This window comes from Echiichthys vipera (assembly GCF_963691815.1).
Source record: "Echiichthys vipera genome assembly, chromosome: 19".
NCBI lineage: Eukaryota > Metazoa > Chordata > Actinopteri > Perciformes > Trachinidae > Echiichthys > Echiichthys vipera.
The window spans coordinates 7,324,512-7,343,419 of record NC_139844.1 but is presented as its reverse complement, the minus strand read 5'-3'; the positions used below and the strand labels follow the sequence as shown (position 1 = coordinate 7,343,419).

At 40.3% G+C, this 18,908-nt stretch overlaps 1 protein-coding gene across 2 annotated transcripts in view; it reads left to right on the top strand.

Annotated features, from left to right (window-relative positions):
- cnksr3 (cnksr family member 3) overlaps positions 1 to 15,429 on the top strand; it is a 39,652-nt gene extending 24,223 nt beyond the window's left edge. The window contains exons 4-13 of one of the 2 annotated variants that reach the window (XM_083934494.1): positions 945 to 1,032; positions 3,718 to 3,759; positions 5,451 to 5,570; positions 5,856 to 5,915; positions 6,009 to 6,077; positions 6,994 to 7,143; positions 8,658 to 8,788; positions 9,637 to 9,797; positions 9,882 to 9,962; positions 11,048 to 15,429. In XM_083934494.1, the coding sequence (XP_083790620.1) occupies positions 945 to 1,032; positions 3,718 to 3,759; positions 5,451 to 5,570; positions 5,856 to 5,915; positions 6,009 to 6,077; positions 6,994 to 7,143; positions 8,658 to 8,788; positions 9,637 to 9,797; positions 9,882 to 9,962; positions 11,048 to 11,358 (1,213 nt within the window). In that variant the 3' untranslated portion in view covers positions 11,359 to 15,429. Of the gene's footprint in view, positions 1 to 944; positions 1,033 to 3,717; positions 3,760 to 5,450; positions 5,571 to 5,855; positions 5,916 to 6,008; positions 6,078 to 6,993; positions 7,144 to 8,657; positions 8,789 to 9,636; positions 9,798 to 9,881; positions 9,963 to 10,721; positions 10,852 to 11,047 lie in introns of those variants that run through there. The other variant, XM_083934495.1, reaches the window with a different exon arrangement.
- Positions 15,430 to 18,908: the final 3,479 nt, after the last annotated feature.

Below are 18,908 nucleotides of genomic sequence, written 5' to 3'. Positions count from 1 at the left end.
AGAAGAGCTGTAAAAATGTAATTCCAGCCTTTTATTCACCATCATCAAAACTGTGCTGTCAAAATATATCGAAGTCTCATACTGTGAAATCCCTCGCTGCAACCTGAAAATGAGATGAACAGCACAAGATATTGAAATGAATGTAAGGTAACAAATCTTAAAATGAGACATTCTTGACAAAGATAACTGGATGATGTATGCATACAATATTTGGCACATAAAAAATATCTTTTATTAAAAAAAAATTGAGGAAAGATTGACTGTTCAAAGCAATAGACCATATAAAAATGGACGTAGCGAGGTCCGTTCTCTCAACTTGATCCAGTCGTCCTCTCCTATGGGAGTCACCACCTTGTCAGACTTTCTCTGCCTCATGTCCTCTAACCAAAAGAGGGCATGTATGTGACGTTGGGGGGAGGGAGATACGTCCATCTGGCTGATGTTTTCCTCTGAGGAGAAGTGAGGGCCAGAGGCTAGCTGTCACTCAAGAGGCCACGGCACTAATTATTCATAAACTTTAACCTCCAATAAAATAAAAACTAGCCTGTTACAAAAGAGATACTGACTAGAATGTTTTTTGTACCAGACCTTAAATAAGTTTAATGATGCTGTGAAAACAGCCTGTCTGGTCAGTCTGAAACTGCTCTATTATGAAACCCCTAGTGGACACTGCAACTGCAGCTTTTGGAACTTTCTGATTGGATCAACCAGGAAGTCGCTGTGGTTGGGCCTTGGATAGAACCCACTGTTTCTCTGCAGGAATCTTCACTTTGGCAAACTTAAATGTACCATGAATGCCAATATGTTTCATGTGTACCAGTAGATTCAATCCATATCTTTTCAGGCATTTCTTGTCATTGCGGCCATTTTCAAAAACAGAAGTAAAGTGGTTTAAATATAAGAAAAGACATTCATGTAACAAAACTACTTCTCTCCGTCTCCAGGACTCCTCTGACGAGCGCCAACGACTTCACCTCCACCAAAAGCAGAATCATCCAGCTGTGCCTGGAGCTCACCTCCACCGTCCAGAAGGTCAGTTAGGCTCAAACATCCCTCCGCTGGTGCTCACACTAAACTTTTTCATCAACATCATCTCAGACGCTGAGTCTGAGAAGTCTCAGATGTTTTCTGTGCGATTGCGACAACAGAGACAGAGAGAAAGTTGTGAGCTCTAATGTTGTGACCCCTGGGGCTGTTTATTTCCACGCTTTGATGATGCGATGATGATGAACCAGATAACTCCTGTTTACACTCCCAAAGTCCGTTTGATGATGACTGTTTTTTAGATGGAAGTGATACCGGAACTAGCAGGAACAAGAGGCAGTTTTTACATTTTAATCTTTTGCTGATCATCATTTAATCGTTAACCAAAATGCTTTCAGGAAGCGACTGGATAGACCTACAGCTGATCACAGCAACGAAACAGCGATGCTTGCTCAGTCACAAACTTTCTCAAATTACATCTAGAAACGAAACTGCGTTTCTGAAAACACCTTACGAAAGAAACGATAAATGCAGTAACAGAATATCGAGTCAATCTTAAATAGTTTTGTGAGAAACATCTGAGAAACATCACTAGATGGACCTGCAGACTGGACAGTCATCGTCTTAAACCCACCGCACATCAGATATAAGGTTGCATTTGCAGGCTGCTTACAGTCAGCACTGAGGGTAGAAAAGAGGCGTTCAAGTTTGCTATTTGGCCCATTTGGGTTGTTAAGCTAACGCGCGTGTGTGCGCATGTGCTTGTGTGCGTGCGTGCGTGCGTGCGTGCGTGTCAATACTCTCTTCATCATGAATAAGTTTACTATTTAAACAATTCAGAGTGGTCCATAAAATTCTCCTTGTCAGAGACATATAGATTCATTTATAAAATGAATAAGAGATAGATATTATCTTCTCCTGTTTACCGTAACAACAAGCAACGTACAAAACGCCACTGAAACATTTCCTCAAACAAAAGGTAGTTAACGTTATTTTAACATTGTCAAGGAAAAACTAAACATAGAGGCATTTACAAGGACAGCTACGCATTCTTTTCCTGTTTTTAACCTCTGCAGTCACTATGCCAACCGCAGACGCACTCAGCTGAAAGTGGTAGGTTAAAAGGGTTACTCGTTAAACCGAAGCAGCGGTGCTCGGTGAAGTGGCGTTAACACCAGTGTTAAATGATTCCAAACTTTGGGCATTCTCTGCCTTTTCCGGGATGTGCCGAGGCAGAATTTTTGCCTCAAGGATTTTTTGTGATCTATTGTTGTTTCAGCCCTATTCAAGGACACATTTCAAACTTTCTAAATGACAAATTTGGTTGTAGATGTTTGGAATGATGAATAATGTTTTGATGTCTTATAAGACTGTCTTTTGTTCTTTGTCTCCATTTAAATATGTTAAAAAATATATTTTAAATATCAATCACTCTTTTACCCCTGGTCAAATAAAAGTTAAATAAAATCAATTACAGTTTAAAAAAAAATCTATGTTAAAAAAATGTTTTTTATTTTATTTTTACCTATCCAAGTACACAGTGTTTATTAGCAGTAGAAAATGGGGGTGGTTCACCCCTTAGCTACGTCCATCCTCAGCTGCGGAAAAAAACCCCAATGTGTCAGGAACAGTTACTCGATAAACTTGTAACCCTCTAACCCTAAACCATTTAACTTGCTCCGAAGTGGGCACCAGGAATCAAGCACTAAGAATTTTTCAAACAAAAGATAAATTTCACTAAATCACTTGGTCTATTTAATAATGGAAGACGCTTTTTCCTCAGCCTTTCATCGGTGCATTTGGACCCACTGCAAACACTGGTCACACAAAAACACCCTCAACTACTATCTTGTGGTTTTCATTGTCTGAACGCGACAGTAAACACAACAGACGTTCTTTGTGTTTGACTTTACAAGTCATTTAGTGGAGAGGTGTGATTTCTTTTTTCTTTTTTAAAGCACACAGGTGAAATTTAGAGGGTCGGTTTTGTAGGATTCACAGTTGAGGCTGGATATTTTTTGCAGCGTGTCGTTTCTCTACATGTGAGTTTAGTGCAGCGTGAGGCGTCACCCCGCCGCGCTGTCATGCAATCATCCTGTCAGCCCGTTTGCAGGGAGCTGTTATTTCACCGACCGCAGGAGGAATCCTCTCTGTGTCTCTGGGAGGCGTTTGCGGTCCCTCCCTCCGGTTTCACTCTCTTGCAGGCTGTCATTTCTCAAATATTTGTTTTCCAGAGGATTCCTCTTTTTTTTTCTCTCCTCTGTTTACCCACACTTGCAGTTCTTCACACAGACAGTCTTCTGAAAAAAGAAAGCTGTCTCACTTGATATGAGGGACTCAAAAGTCTTTCTTTTTTAATCTCAAGCTACACATTTATTTTCATACAGTTTGTTTCTGGTCTGTGTCTGTATATTGAAAATTACGTAGTACATATCTGCACTACAACAAAGCAAAGATACCACTGGCATCATTTTATAATTTAACAAATCCCATTTAAACACTAAACCAACAATATTTCCTGACTGTAATGTCCCCATTATTACGTTCAAATTCCCCTTTAAATATCTCTAGTAACTAACTAGTGGTTGAAAGTAGAAGTCACCTTATGTCATATGCAGAATTGCTAACTCGTGATCATATAAATGCAGATGTTTTGACTGTTTTATTAGGATTTAAGTGAGTTTTCTGCAGTGTAATGTCCATCAGTCAGTCTGTCTGTCTCTTTACTCGCAGGACTGCACTGTTTATGAGATTGAGGAGAAGATTCTGGAAGTGGTGAGTACTGCTTCTCCTTTTTTTTTTTTTGCTCTGGTTTGGATGTTTGGAGATGCTGATCGGAAACACACACATACACACACATAAACACACACACACACACACACACACACACACACACACACAGTGAACACACATTTCCTTTTCCTGTCTTGTACCGAGTGTCCCATGGTGTTCACTGTGTGTATGAATCTGCAGGTTTGTTTATTCAGCTCAGGACCATCCACTTCCTGTCTTAGATAACACTTCCTGTTGGTCGTGTACTGTTGTTCCCAGAATACTGAATCACTTTCCCTCCGATCAGTTTCTAATGTGACCTCATGGCCACAGTAGTTGCATAAATCAACATGCATTCCTACATTTTACATGACAGTAAACCCATTTAAAGGTATATTTTTGTGCGGGAAAAGTCATTGTACTTTGCTGCATTTGGTTGTGTGAACGGTGACAGGTGTTTTAATATGTTGTGAGATGTTTTTAGTCAGTTCTTTCAATCAAACTTTCTTATATTTTCCAATATTTTTGGTGTGCATTTGGTGTTTTTATTTGTTTGCCTGTAGTTTTTTTATTCTCTTTCTAACTCCTAACTAACAGCATGGTACTTCACTTTGAGCAGCGACACTTTTTGAGACGCCTCGGTTTGATCGGTGAAAGTGAAGGCGTTGGTTGCGTGTGTTTGTACAGGTGACAAAAGAGGAAAAAAGACAGATAAAGAGCCTGAGACCAAAACACACTCCCACACAGTGTGGTTTAGAGCTTTGAGAGCCGTGCAGTTGTGTACTGAAACAATCATGTAAATAAAATGTGTTTACATCGTGTTTACACTAATGTTGCACGTTAAACAGATACTAGAAAGGTACCCAACCGTTAAAAACAATACTATTTCAGGTTTTATAACTATAGGTACTTTATGAACTTTGTGCAACAGCGGGGCAGCGTGTCAGTGTGCAGCTTCTCTCTGGGCGTAGTTTAATGGTGACAGAGCGAGACAGACATGGCTGAAAGTGGCATGAGTGCGCCTTCTGACCATCCTAGGCTTGTTTATAAGCAGATGCACGTAGCGAAGTATTACGTAGCCAACCGTATAAAGCCAACGGGCGCCACACAGCCAGCCAGTAAACAATGCTTTAAATCGATACAGACCAACTTGGAGAAACATGGAGCTCACAGACATGCGGACCTGTTCAAGGAGTTCAGAGACCTGCAGGTTAGAGATAGATAACATGAATATCCCCGGATGTAAAGTGAAGTCGAGCAAGTGTTTATTTGGTGACAAGTGAACTTTTTTCATCATCAGAGTTGCACAAGGCAGTCGGGGGTAAAGCTGAATGTTTAACTGTACGATGTGGTTCACACATCTCTGTATGCAAACAGTTCATACTGGAGATATTAACTTTACCAGAACATTGGTGTTCTCAGGTATGCTGATCAACAACACCACTTATCAATGATTTATTTTAAGTCAATAAGTGCTGGTAATATAATCATAGCATGGACATTTTTGTAAATAATGTATAATATATATTGTTATTTATATTATTACAAAATGGTCCACTGCCATCAATGTGAATGTCTGTGTGAATGGGTGAATGTGGCAGTAGTGTAAAAGCGCCTTGAGTAGTCAGAATACTAGAAAGGCGCTATATAAGTACAAGTCCATTTACCATTTAAATGTTTCTTGTGTGTTTCAGTCCCGTGCTCTGACTGTCGTCTGCGAGAAGACCGTCCAGGCGGCGTCTGACCCCTCAAAGAGTGAGATGTCATGTCTAGAGGAGGTGCACATCACCAACATCAAGCCTGGGGAGGGCCTGGTGAGAATACATCACCGACATAATCATTTACATTCAGACCGTATCAGCAGGATCACTGGCAAGATAAGTGGCGAGCGCTGTAAAAAGATTTCCCCCAGAAACACTAACAGGTATTTTAGCGCTGCACCATGAACCACAATCAGCATCGAGTCCAAAACAGAAACAGATGTAGGTCCAAAAAGAAAAACCACCGCTGCGGACAGGACTTACAGAGAAACCACTTGAAGTTATTTATATAGAAGATTCATATATAGGAGAGTTCTTTAAATGCGTTTAATCTTTTAGGGCATTTACATCAAATCCACCTACGACGGCCTTCACATCATCACAGGCACGACAGAGAACGTAAGTGTTTCTGCTTCTGTTTCACAACTGCTGAGAAAAAAAACTCTGTTCAGTTTATCTTCTAAGAAAAACTCTGTGATTCCTGCCCTTCAGTCTCCTGCAGATAAAACTCAGAGGATTCATGCTGGAGATGAAGTCGTTCAGGTCAACAAACAGACAGTGGTGAGTCAAAAGTCATCTACTGGACATTTAGAGACATGTTTCCCAGTCATGGAAACACCTGGAAACTGATTAAAATGACCTGGACATTTTTAATTCCAGCCCCTGCTACGTAAACCAAGGTGCATATTTACATTACTTCAAATATTCACATATTTACAGTAGTTTAAACTTGACTTGTTAGCTGCACAGTGACACTTTAAAGCAGAACGCTCTCAGTCAGTCTACGGAGCAGAATGAACTTGCAGCGATATTTATTACTCAAGTCTACACTGGAGATCAAAATTAGAGAACAAATTATAAATACTTGGGTTATTCTGACATATTTTTTTTTATTATTCTTAAATTGATAGAATGTCTACTGTGGCTATAACAATGCTGTACTAACATGTTCAGTGTGGGTTTCTTAGACATTACTTGGTTGCCAAGGATTTTCCAGAGATTCTCTATGGGGTTTAGATCTGGACTCTGGGCTGCTCATTTCATTGTTTCAATATTCTTAGCTTTAAGGAACTACTTCACCTGTTTTGCAGTGTGACAGGGGACATTGTTTTGCATGAAAATTGCAGCTGATTGGGAGGCAATTGTTAAACCCACTACAGTTACTTAACTGTGGAAGAGGCTGCCAGGAGAATCGACCAAGATCAAACCAGAGCAGTGTGAGAAACTAGCGATGTTCTGTGGGCGCAGATGTGCTAAAGTCATTCAAAACAAGGGCCGCTACACTCATAGATTCTTAGAAAAAGCACCACGAAAAGACTAGAAGCTGCGTCAGGCCGGATGTATCCGAGTGGTGACACAGAGAAGCTTTATTTATCAGCAAAGAAATAAAGTTAAAAGTCTAAATTCCTGCTGTAGCGCCCTCTGCAGGAGGCCTTGTTCAGTACCGTTCAAGCATTCTGGTCTGTGATTGGTCCAGGTGGGCTGGCAGTTGAAGCACCTGGTGGAGACACTGAGGGCAGAGTCTGGAGGAGTCGTCCTGGTGGTGAAGAAGAGGCCGTCCGGAACTTGCGGCGGCTTCGCACCGGCTCCACTGAAAAACCTGCGTTGGAGGCCGCCGCTCGTGCAGGTGAGACGAGACGCTGCAGGGGGAGATGTAGTTTCTTTAGCTTTTTATTTATCATCCTTTAATCAAAGTCCTGATCAGTGTAGTAGCAGAAGGGGGCAGGAGAACGGATGGAAAAAAAAAGTTGTTTGGTGGAGAGGTCAGGTTTCATTGAGCCAGGCACTGATGAAAATGAAGCAGACTGTATCAGTGAACCTTCCCCGGGTAAATAAAGCTCCCCTCTGGTTCATTCTCCTTCTGTCATCGTACCTGTTAGTTTCTGTTTGTGAGCGACCAGTAAACCCCGCAGCCACCCAGTTTGCTGCTGCGCAGAGGTGTATGGGAACAATGGATCCCTTCTTCCCTTCTTCCTAGAGAGGAAACACGTTAATGTCAGATATCTTTGGAAGGTGACTCACCCATTACTCCACAATGTGGCGATTCTCAGTTCACCAAACAGCCTTCAGGGGATTTCATGTTGACAGACATCCAGGATGTGTGTGTTTAGGAAAGATAGGCGTCTTAAACGCCCCTCGACAGCCCGGTTCAGCCTCTAATCTCCGTTATCAAAACAGATCTTTACCTCGCCGTCACTCCTACCATCCAGGTCAAAGGTTGTTTTGAATCGACGCTTACGTCATCACTACCTCTACTCCGACCTTCTAATGTGAAGTACATTATGGGGTCAACACAAAAACTGCTGCAGCAACTTATGAGACATTAGTGAGCATGAGAATGGACATCATAAACTTAAGTCAGAATGTTCTTAGCCCTTTTACACAAATTATTACAATTTATTTTAATTCATTCATTCATTTATCAGTCAGCTGTTTATAGTCTATAGTCTACAAAATGTCAAAAAATAGCAACTACCGGAAAAAATACATTACATTATATTTATATTGATTAATCGTTTAACAAAATAAACAACATCAGTCAAATGATTAATCATTTTAAGATTAGAATTACATTTTTCAAATTGAAAACAGTTTTATTTATTTATTTTTTAGAACATGTTAAAAAACAACAAAAATAAAACATTTAAGAGACATTAAGTAAAAAAGGAAGGAAACTCCGAAAACCCACAAGAGGTTCGGCATGTTGGGTTCTCTACAATTATTCAACAATATATAAAATGAAGTAAGCAACTTCCTAAAACAGCTGTTTGCTTTTGTTTTCATCAAACAAACAGGAGGAAATAGTGCATTTGTCTGGGACTTTTTTCAGCGACGGATTAATCCACATTTGGTGTTGCGGTCAGCAGGACGGTCAAAATAAACCACAGCGTGCGTGTTCGTTCATGGCCGTTAAAATCGATCTTTAATCAGCAGGAGAACGCGTTTCTTCTTTCAGATGAGGCAGAAAAATAGGGAACTTCCTGTGATTGTAAAAGTACAGAAGCTCAAGAGGCGAGGAAGGAAACCTGAAGAGCTATGTCGGCTGTTTCTCGACTCCAGCTGGAACATCTTAATGTTGTTTTATGATAAACGCCATTAAAGGAATCCTCACACTAAACTCCATCTTGTTCTTGTGCTCAGACCTCTCAGGGAGCTTCGGCTCTCTACAGATCTCAACAGCCAGAAACCTCAGACGCTCCTGGGAAGAGAGGGAAGACCACCATACTGGATCTATACGTCCCTCCTCCCCCTGCAGCACCTTACGCACCGCTGTGAGTATTCAGCAGGTCACTGATCAGTGTCCAGGCTTCTGACGGCTGCTGGAAATCCTTTAAAGCAATTCTTACCTTTCTTGCATCTGTCAGTGAGAGCACTCAGCGCTCCCCTCCAAAGTCCCGCCCTCTTCCCCCTCCCTGACCTCTGACACTCCCTCCTACCCCTGCGTTGAGAGACAATTGCTGCGTTCCAGCGCCATGGAAAGTCCGAAGTTTCAGACCTCCAACTCGGAAAAGTGCACTGGAATGCCTGTCAAAGCTTAACCTCCTACTGTCGAATTTGAGGGAGATCGACCTACCCCAAATTCGCTTCGGACCTCCCATGGCACTTGAACTCAGCATGAGCAACGCAAGTGAAACAGAGCAACGATGAAAGGCAGGAAGCTCGGCAAATCGTTTATTCAGACCGAATAAAATGATTTGTCCGACTTTTATCAGAATGTATGAGAATTGAATACTGATGAGTTTGAACACCTGGTGGATTTCTTTAACATTTTAGTGTGCCATACGTTTATAAGGAGCATTTTAAGATTACAAAAGAAAAGTGTCAAAATGCTTAAATGGAAGAATTGCTTTAAAACAACGCATTCAAATTCAAGTGTTTGGGAAAGGATTTTGAATAAGTGCTGGACTTACAGTACGTAAGACACATTTTGAAACATAAAACTTTTTCGAAAGCAAATTATACAGTATTCTGTATAGAAATATGTAATTTACCACAGTTCTTAGGCTGGAAAAGCTTAAAAATACACCTTGAAATGCTTGTAAAGCGCTTGGATTTGGCTTTGGAAAAAGATGTAAGTGAGATTTAATCCTTCTCCCTCCGGTCCTGTTCCTCTCTGAAGAGACGGGAACATAAACGTGTCTGTGAAGACGAGGCCGAAGTCTCCGAACTCGTGTCTGGACGCAGACGGGCGGCGCCGCTTCACCGTGACCGAAGACAACCGCACGCCTGAACCCAACCAGCCAATCCCTGTGTGCCTCAGACAGCGCTCGTCTACACGCTGTGAGTCCGCATGATCAGATTAATGTGAGCAGAAGTTTTTCTCTTTGTGCACGTTTGAACTTGTGTTGTCCGGGTGGTTCGCAGGTAAACCTCGACCCGTCTCCATGCCGGTGGAGTCGCTCTCAGGTGACCCGTCCTCCAGACCCGGGGCTAAGGGAAGGAAAGGTGAGCGCCACTAGACTGTAATCTTAACCGTTATCAGTAACGGCCGCCTGTCTGCCTCGTGAGACAGGACAAGGCTGCGTGCTTTTGAATTTTTTTTACCTCGTTGATTATTAACCCTGAGAGCTGCAGCTGCATCGACACAGTTCAGCCGCACTTCACCTTGAGGGACAATTATGTGGATGTCAATGTATGTTGGTCCAAGATAGCAGGCTGTTAATGGAAGTCAGAGCAGTTAAACAAAGACGCATTAAGAGCTGGATGCTTTTCCACTGACGCGGACAAAGAGACTAAGACAAAAGTGTAAAGTCGATGGCTGGCAGCTGAGTCATGTTGACTCATTTACAGGGGACTTCATCTTTAAGACAAATATTCTCTGTGTCAGTCTGTCCAACCGCCTTTATTTTAAGCACATAAGGGTTTGTTTACCCACTAAAGGCAGCCTTGTTGCAGGATGTTTTGCCACTCTATATATAAATCCTCATAAACAACATAAATTAATATTAAATGTCCAGAGAGTTTTCACTTTTTCTGGTCCTACCTCTTCTCCATAACTCAAACAATTAAATCATACTACATTTTAGGAAATTATTACATTATTTTGTGCAACGATTCATTACAGTTGTGTGTTATAACATAGAAAAGGATAAAGTTAAAGATAAAGTGCCCAAAAGCATCGTGTGAGAGTTTGGGGATTTGGAGTTGTTGTTTAAAGTCTCAAAAAAAGTGTTTTTCTACTGTTTCTGTCCTCTAAAATGTCAGAACCTGAAATCTGACATTCAAACGTATCCCAGACAGTTTTAGTTGGTACGTCACTAGTCCATAAACCAATCAGCTGTCTGATATGTGAAACACTATTGGACGGGGGAACGACTTGGACACAACACCGGCAGAGAAACGTGAAACCTCCAGCTCAGACTGGACTGTCAGTACAGAGAGTAATAAAGTCTCATTGAAGGTTTTTTTACGTTTTATGCAGCAAACCATGTTAAACCAAATGTAAAGTTGTAGTAGTTTTTAAATACTTTTTAAACGTGTCTGGAGGGAGACTTTAAAGACTGGCTGTGTCTTTGTTCCCGTCTGAACAGGTCAGGACGTCCTGCACAGATACCTGAGTAACGAGGGCATCAGCACCATCATGGAGGAGGAGCCGTGCTACCCTCTGCCGTACCGAGGACACCCGTCCGCCCGCGGCGTCGACCACATCAGAGGCAGCCAGTGCTTCATCAACGCCAACCTGCACAACAGCGCCACCATCCCTTACCAGGAAGCAGCGTCCAAGAAGTCCTCCGCCGCTGCCTCCCCCTCTGCTGCCGTCTCTCCTCCTCTGGCTGTTACCAAACAGTCGACGTCGCTGCTGGGAGGCTGGCTGGCTCGCCTCCGGCTGCTCAGCCACTGACGGAGTCTCGACGTATCATTTAGATTAGGCTCAGAGGTCCTGTGTCCTCTGGATGTCTACAGGAAGAAGGTTTTTTAAATGTCTGCAAGTACTTTTAACAGTGAAACACAACAGTTGATGGAAAACCTACTGAAAGAAAGAAGAAAATCACATCACACAGCAACAGTTACTTGTTTTTCTACGAGGACAGTTTTATCAGAGCTCCTCATCAGGGTTGGAACTTCATACGAGAGACTCCGTGTGTTGACGCTTGTCCGTTTTAATTTCCTATTAAAACAATTTACAACAAAAGATTGGAAAATCAAATTCAATTTAAGTTCTGTTGGGCCGATCCCACTCTGACCCCTGTTTACTTTAAAGAATGACTTTGAAAATGTTGTTTTTAATGACCCTTTTATTATTTTTAAAACCGGCATTTAACCGGGTAAGTCCCTTTTGAAAATACAAGGAGAACAAAGGCAATCTCAGAACCATATCGTCTGACAACATCTTGACCTCTGTCAGGGTTCCCACGCATCTTGGAAAACCTGGAAATGTACAGACTCTGTTGGCCTGGAAGTTGTAATAGTATTTAAGCCTCTTGCTCAGATTGCCTACGTTGTGACAGGTTTACCAGATTTTTATTTCGGCTCCCACGTCAGTCAATCTGCAGAGCAGAACGGACTTGCATGTGTCAATTCTAGGCCAACCGGTGAATTATATGACTCTTTAACAAAAGGCAGCCCGTCTGGGGGGGCAACAGCCACCTTTCCGGTGCAGCCAGCAGATATCTGGACCACGACTTCCTCTTTTGAGTGCTGGTCGTTGTTTAGCAACTTGAGCCACAACGGAGTTGACGACGTCCCTATAAACAGATAAATAAATACAAATGCTAAATCGTCGTCAGGTGACCAGTGTGTTTTGAAATGTCTTTTCGGGTCGATGTGTTCATCCTCGTTTGCTCTCCACACCGACTGTTTACCTGAATGCAACCAACGCCTGCTCAAACGTGATTGGTCAACGCTAAATGGAACCCAGAGCTTCTGCCACTTAAATCTTTCGCGCTGCCTCCAAATTCAACACCCAACCTCATCCATCAGTGATGATGGTTTAGGACATGTTTCATTTTACAAAAGTAAAAAGAATCCAAACATTTTCTTTTGATGTGTTGCACATTCATGGTCCCCTCAGGATGAACACTACTGATGTTAAGCTTTAAAAAGTAAATGAAGATGAAACTGATCATCTTTAGATGGAGGATCTTACTCTTTGAAGTTTGTGAACCAGTTGAGGTGAACTGGGATCCAGTTCAGGACGTCAGGGATGTTTCAGTTGGACTGCTTCAGCTCATTTGGTTGTACCGTCTACAGACTCGGTGAAAACCTGGGCTGTGATGTCACTGGTTTGGAAGCCTGCCTTCATCAGTGTCAGTTTATTAGAGCTGTAAAATCCACCACAATAGTTCAGTGTAAAACATGGAGACTCTCATCAAAACAGACACATCTGAAACAAACCTTCCTTTAAGCCTTACAGACACTTAAGAAGTGAATTCAGCTCCTGAAACCTCAACATCTTGTACATCTAGAATATCTGGACATTTTCTTTTTCAATACAGTTGATAAAAGTATGTAGACAACTCAACAGAAGTTGAAGAAGTAAACCAGTTAGGATTTCAACTGGGAACCATTTAACAAACACAGTTTTCATTGCTGTTCTTTGACCGCTGAAAACAACCCTTTCAGTGACAAAGTTTGGACCTGCTGAACTTCCGTACGGGACGTCAAACTCAAGGAAGAAAAAATGGAGAGCCTGAATCTGCTGAAAATGAAGCTGGTTTTTGTTTTCAAAAGGTTTTTGTTTTTTGTTTGTTGCTCAAGTTTCTACGACAAGAAGCGATAAGCAGAAACACCTTTGGACTTAAAGAGCAAATATTCTCTCAATCTCATGGTTGTCACTAGTGCCTTGTATCTTTATCTGTAAATATGTTTTATAGATCACTGCAAAGATATGCTTTTAGTCTATGAGAAGGTAAAAAATAAAAAAAAAGACAATACAGAACACAATACAAAAGAGCTCAACATTGTTACTTAATATTTCCAAAGCTTCACAAAACTCTCGTTACTTTATTAATATAAACTTGTTTTTAGGAGAAATACTCAGCCATAACAAAATGCTGCAACAGTCACATAAAGCATGGTAAATAACATTAAGGTTGAATATGGAATGGAAGGAGCAGAACACCGCCATCTAGTGTAACAAGATCGTAGTTGCAACAACAAAAAATAGCAGTTTGGTTGCCAGGTTCGTTGCTGAGTGTGTCAAGCGATCAGCCTGCTCCATGTCAGTGATGAATCAAACAGGGGAACCGCTAATTTGGACTAATCAATTCATTTTACAACAGTATTTAACGTTAGCCAGTCTTCAACTGGAAGTCTTTCTTTGAGTGCTGTGTGATCCATCAGCTAGCTCTCAACTCTAAAAGAGTCCTTGTTTCAGCAGCTTCCTCAGCAGTGACGGTGAGGCTGAAGGCAGATGCAGAGACTGAGGTTAGCACAAAGATAGGTATCAGGTGTGGTGAGAATGAATACAGAGATGGGTAAACTGACAAATACAGAGTTGAACCACCTAGCTGCGCCGAACAAGGCAACCCTGGCAACCCGCAATGCCGGCTGCTATTGGCTGGCACGATGTAAACGGAACGTGACAGAAAGTCATTGTCAAACCTGTTAAAAAAAATTGAGAATATTAATTCAGACTAAATTTATTTTTTATGGAAAAGCAATCCTTTAATTCTGTACCCCTCAAAACGCCCCGTGGGTGTATTTTTTTTTAAATGTAGCTTTTAATAAAGATTCTACATATTCAACCTTTAATCGTTAATCAATACAAAATGCGATCAACATGATTTTAAGTATCTTACATACATTTATAAAAAATCTGTCTTAAAGTGATTGTACTTTTTTTTTTTTAAAAGATGTATTTCTGTGACAACTCGTTAAAGCTAAATTGTTTTAATGGACTCAAACTGACCCTTACAGTATTTTCTCTGCTTATTTTTTGGTTTTAGAGTGAAATTGAATTGTTGTTTTTTTTTCAACACATCATTCACGTTCTCTGTAAAAGTATCAGTTTAGATCTCAAACCTACAAAACTGCTGCTTTGTTACTTTGATGCAGTGCTGCTTACATTTCAGGTAAAACTAACTGGTGTTGAGTATTTCAGGTGCGGCCTTCTGTACTCTAAAACGAACACCAGTGTTTCCTCTCAAGTTTCTCTAAAGAACTCCTGTGTGTTTCAGGTTTCTTCATGTCTCATTATGAAAAACTTTCTGAAGGAGTTTCTCAGGGAAGCGCTTTGGATCCTCTAATCTTTTCAATCAAGGGAGCTCCTTAAGTTTCCTTAAAGATAGTTTTTCTTTTGTAAAGAGTGTTTATATTTCATGTTGGGTGCCTTTATACTAACAAAACATTATGCGAGAGCTAACAAAGCTTGTAGAGAAACTGTATATTCCAGAGGCGACCTGTTCTTTGATGGATAGAAATGTGCAAAAAAAGCAGGAAAAGGCATTTCTCAAACATTTGAAGTGTAGATTTTTGGTTTCTGGACATATATGTATTTAAAGTGAGACTATATAGCTTTTATCTTAAATTTACAAATAAAAAGTTGAATTAATTAGCAATAAAACACTGTTACTGAGTTCTTTACACTACGCTAAACTGCTACTCGGTCGGGTATGACCTGTATTAGTAAACTTTAGAGAAATATTGTTGCTGAACTGACACTACTGAGTCAGTTTCACGATTTCAATTTCTGCGTCTACTGATAGCAGAAGAGAATCCTGGGAAATAGGAAAATGTTCAGCAAAAGTAACATAGTCTCACTTTAAGGTGAAAGATCATCACTTAATGGTTATTTTTTTTCATGATTTCTACCTGTTTGTGTCAGGATTTGTACCAAACTACACACATGTTATGATTCTGAATCAGTTTTGTCCTGGTTACTGTTTTATAAGAGTCACTTTGTTTAACCTGTTTCATTCTTCATGTGTAAATCTGAAGAGCTCCGCAGTATGACGCCTCTGTGATGCTTTGTAACTTGTGAAATATAAAAAAACAATAAAGTGCAATTTATTTTGAAAGATTTCCATCAAGTACGATAATGTGGATAAGAGGAATCCAGAGTTTACAGATTACGTTTGGTTGAATGATTCAGCTTTTTCTTAAACAGTAACATATTATTTCTGTTAATTGTTCTGTTCACGCTGCGGACACATGATTCATATCAGTCAGTCACTTTGTGCACTTTATCTGATTCAAACTCACCCAAAAATCTTACTTTTTGAACATACTTTTTGTTTCTTTATGTCAAATTTCAGTGTTTTGATCAGATTTCGGGCTCTGCCGTAACATTAAATGAGTCTGGATTCACAGTTTATAAAAAATTACATTAAAAAAGATGTCATCAAAATTTTATTTAAGCTAGAAAACCCCAACTCTACATTCAGACTTGAGGATACATTACATCCTCAATTCAGATGAGAAAACTAATGTTTAACTTGAATTTATATCTTACGCATATTAACTAAACAAATTTTGACTCTTTCATCTTCTAACAAAAGAGCAGAAACTGTTTTTATTTGCTACATTCAGAGGTCTTTGAAATCTGCATATTAAACAACTTTGACTGTTACATCCTCAATTCAGATGAGAAAAATAATGTTTAACTGGAATTTATGTATTACGCATATTAACTAAACAAATTTTGACTCTTTTATTTTCGAACAAAAGCGCAGAAACTGTTTTTATTTGCTACAGCTGATGACTTTAAAGTCGCTGATGTGGAACTTTTTTTAATGAAACACATTCAAGTCTGATGCATTTTAGAATAATAAGAGTTATGGCGCCACCGAGTGGACAGTCAATTCTGTCATACTGTATGTTTTGTCAAATCAATAACCTGATAAACATTGGAACTTAACAGCAACCAATGAATCATTGAAATCATAGTAAAAATTCCCCTAGGCTGTAATAACTATGATTATAATGCATTTATAGCACCTTTTCATAACTAAATGCAGCTCAAAGTGCTTTACAAATCAATAACACGGGTATCAAAACGCAAAAAGTGAACACGACACAATAATAAAATCCTGCTGATGAGAAAAAAGGACGGAAAAAAGAATAATACAATAAAACAGGGACATCTGTTTTCAGTCCGTCCTCTCTTTCTGCAGTGTCTTTTAAAAAAGACCTGAAACTAACAGATTTGAAATGTAATCGGTTGCAAAATGAAGCCGTGCAAGGACTGCATGGTAGATACAGAAAAGTTTCTTTAGTTTTTGCATAGGAGGATCTTCAATTTCAGTGTCACAGAACCACAGGTGTGCGAAGTTGTTGCCTGCGAACAAAGCAGCCGATGTGTCAAAGATGCTGAAACCAAAAGTAAAGAAACATTTTATATTCCAGACAACAAAGAGGAAGTTTCTGTGCGCAGAAGGGTCACGAAGAGCATGTGAAACAGGAAGGATGGTGTGGGTATAAAACGCATGTATGTGTGCGTGTGATTATGACTTTGTGGTCTGTTTCTGGGTCAGTGTATAAACTCTCACAGGCAGCTTCCTCCTCTGCTGAGCATCAGTCTGCTGCAAAGACGCCAAAGTGCCGGACGTCCAGACTGCAGCAGGTAAGGCATCCTTTTCAAGGTTTCCTGTGGTGATTATTCTCTAAAAACAAATATCAAATGTCACTTTAATATAGGTAGCACAGCGAGGATCTGGCAGAGTAACAGGGGCATTGTTTTAAGAAAGAAATGTTGAATTTTAAAATGTATTTCTGGATATTCTGATCACCGCAAAGAAAAGTCTATTATTCCCCTCCTTTATACAGTATATTTAAAAACATGGACAGGTGAAGCTAAACTAAACTAAACGCAGGGTCAGATACTGCTAGAGAGGTAAGAAAAAGTGTTTTTGTAATTTCAGTGAAGGTAAATTATCAAAACATATCTCTATGATCTTCACTGGCAGGTGGAGTTTCCTCAGATGCCGTGGAGTTTTTTTGGTTGATCAAGTTATTGATCAAGTATTTTAAGGACTTTTGATCATCTTTAACTTTAAGGGTTTTCGAGTACTGAGAAAAGCTCTCTATAAAATTGATCTATTATTATTATTATTAGTAGTAGTAGTATTAACTTTGAGTCCAACTCAAATTAAATTAGTTGCGGGATAATCATGCTTTAGATTTCAAAACTACAGTTCCCTTGATGCTTTGGGGGATGTTAACAGGAGGTAGAATGTTGCCATGGACTCAGATAGATATGTTGTTGACTACAACTTGAATGCCTATTTTTCTAGCCTATATTTGTTTGCATTTTGGTGACACCGTGAAAAGCATGTCAAATTGTCTATAAGCAGTTCCTGTTCCCATAACTGTACAGACAACTGTCACTGCATTACTTTGATGTTGAAGAAAACGTGAAAATGTGATGATTCGCAGGCAGGGTCTGCAATGATACTGTGAACAGTGTCTTATTTCTGTGACTTCTAAGCGGATTAATAGATATTTATCAGCGATCGGCTCCATTAAAACTATGTTGAATTAATTAGTAGAAGCTCCTGTATGTAATGTACGGACAAGAATCGCTAATTTACTGTACTTTAATACTTAAAGGTTGAATATGGAGAGCCATCTAGTGTCTCGAGATCGCCGTCGCAACAACAAAACATCATTCCACCACTCAGGTTGCCAGGTTGGTCAGACCCGGCCCAGTAGCCTACAGGAGACCAGAGTCTGTTTGAACCTGTCCCCTCCAGAAAATCACACCATAAAAACAAGTTTTACAGAGGAGTTTGAGTGACAGTTAGCGTAACAGGACCCCATCCTTCCACCACAGCACCCCTGTCCTACAACAGCTCCACCGGCTCCCAATAAAGCCTCAAAATCCTCCACTTAACACATTTAAGACACAAACATTTAAGTCAATTCACAGCCCCCCCCCCCCCCCCCCCCCCCTGCAGGATTGGCAAACTCCATTTCACCCAGTGCCAGCCTACAGTAGCTGCACCCAACAACAGACAACCCTGGCAACCAGCAACGCCCAACGCTATTGGCTGCTACCATGGAAACACAACGAGACAGAAAGTCATTGTCAAACCCATAAAAATGTTTTAAATATTAATACAGACTAAATATATATTTTTTATGGAAAAGCAATACTTTCCTTCTGTACCCCTTAAAACGCCCCGTGGGTGTATTTTTATTTTTTATTTTTTTATTGAAGACTCTACATATTCAAAATTGAAGTAAACTAAAAAACGAGAGGATTCTCAGGCACGTTCTGGAGTTCTAAGGAACGTCTTTTTTCTGTGATTTCAAAGGGGATTTATTCATGTTTATTAGCAATGGACATCGAATATGATCGTATCGTGTGTGTGTGCTTAAATCTAACAGAGTTATGACTCTAAGAAGAAAGAGTGGGATTTTTGACAGAAGGGTTTTAAAGTACCTCACTCGCCTCTGTTATGACTTGTAACCCGCCTCCTTCTCTCGTCCCCTCTCGGCTCGGCTGCAGCC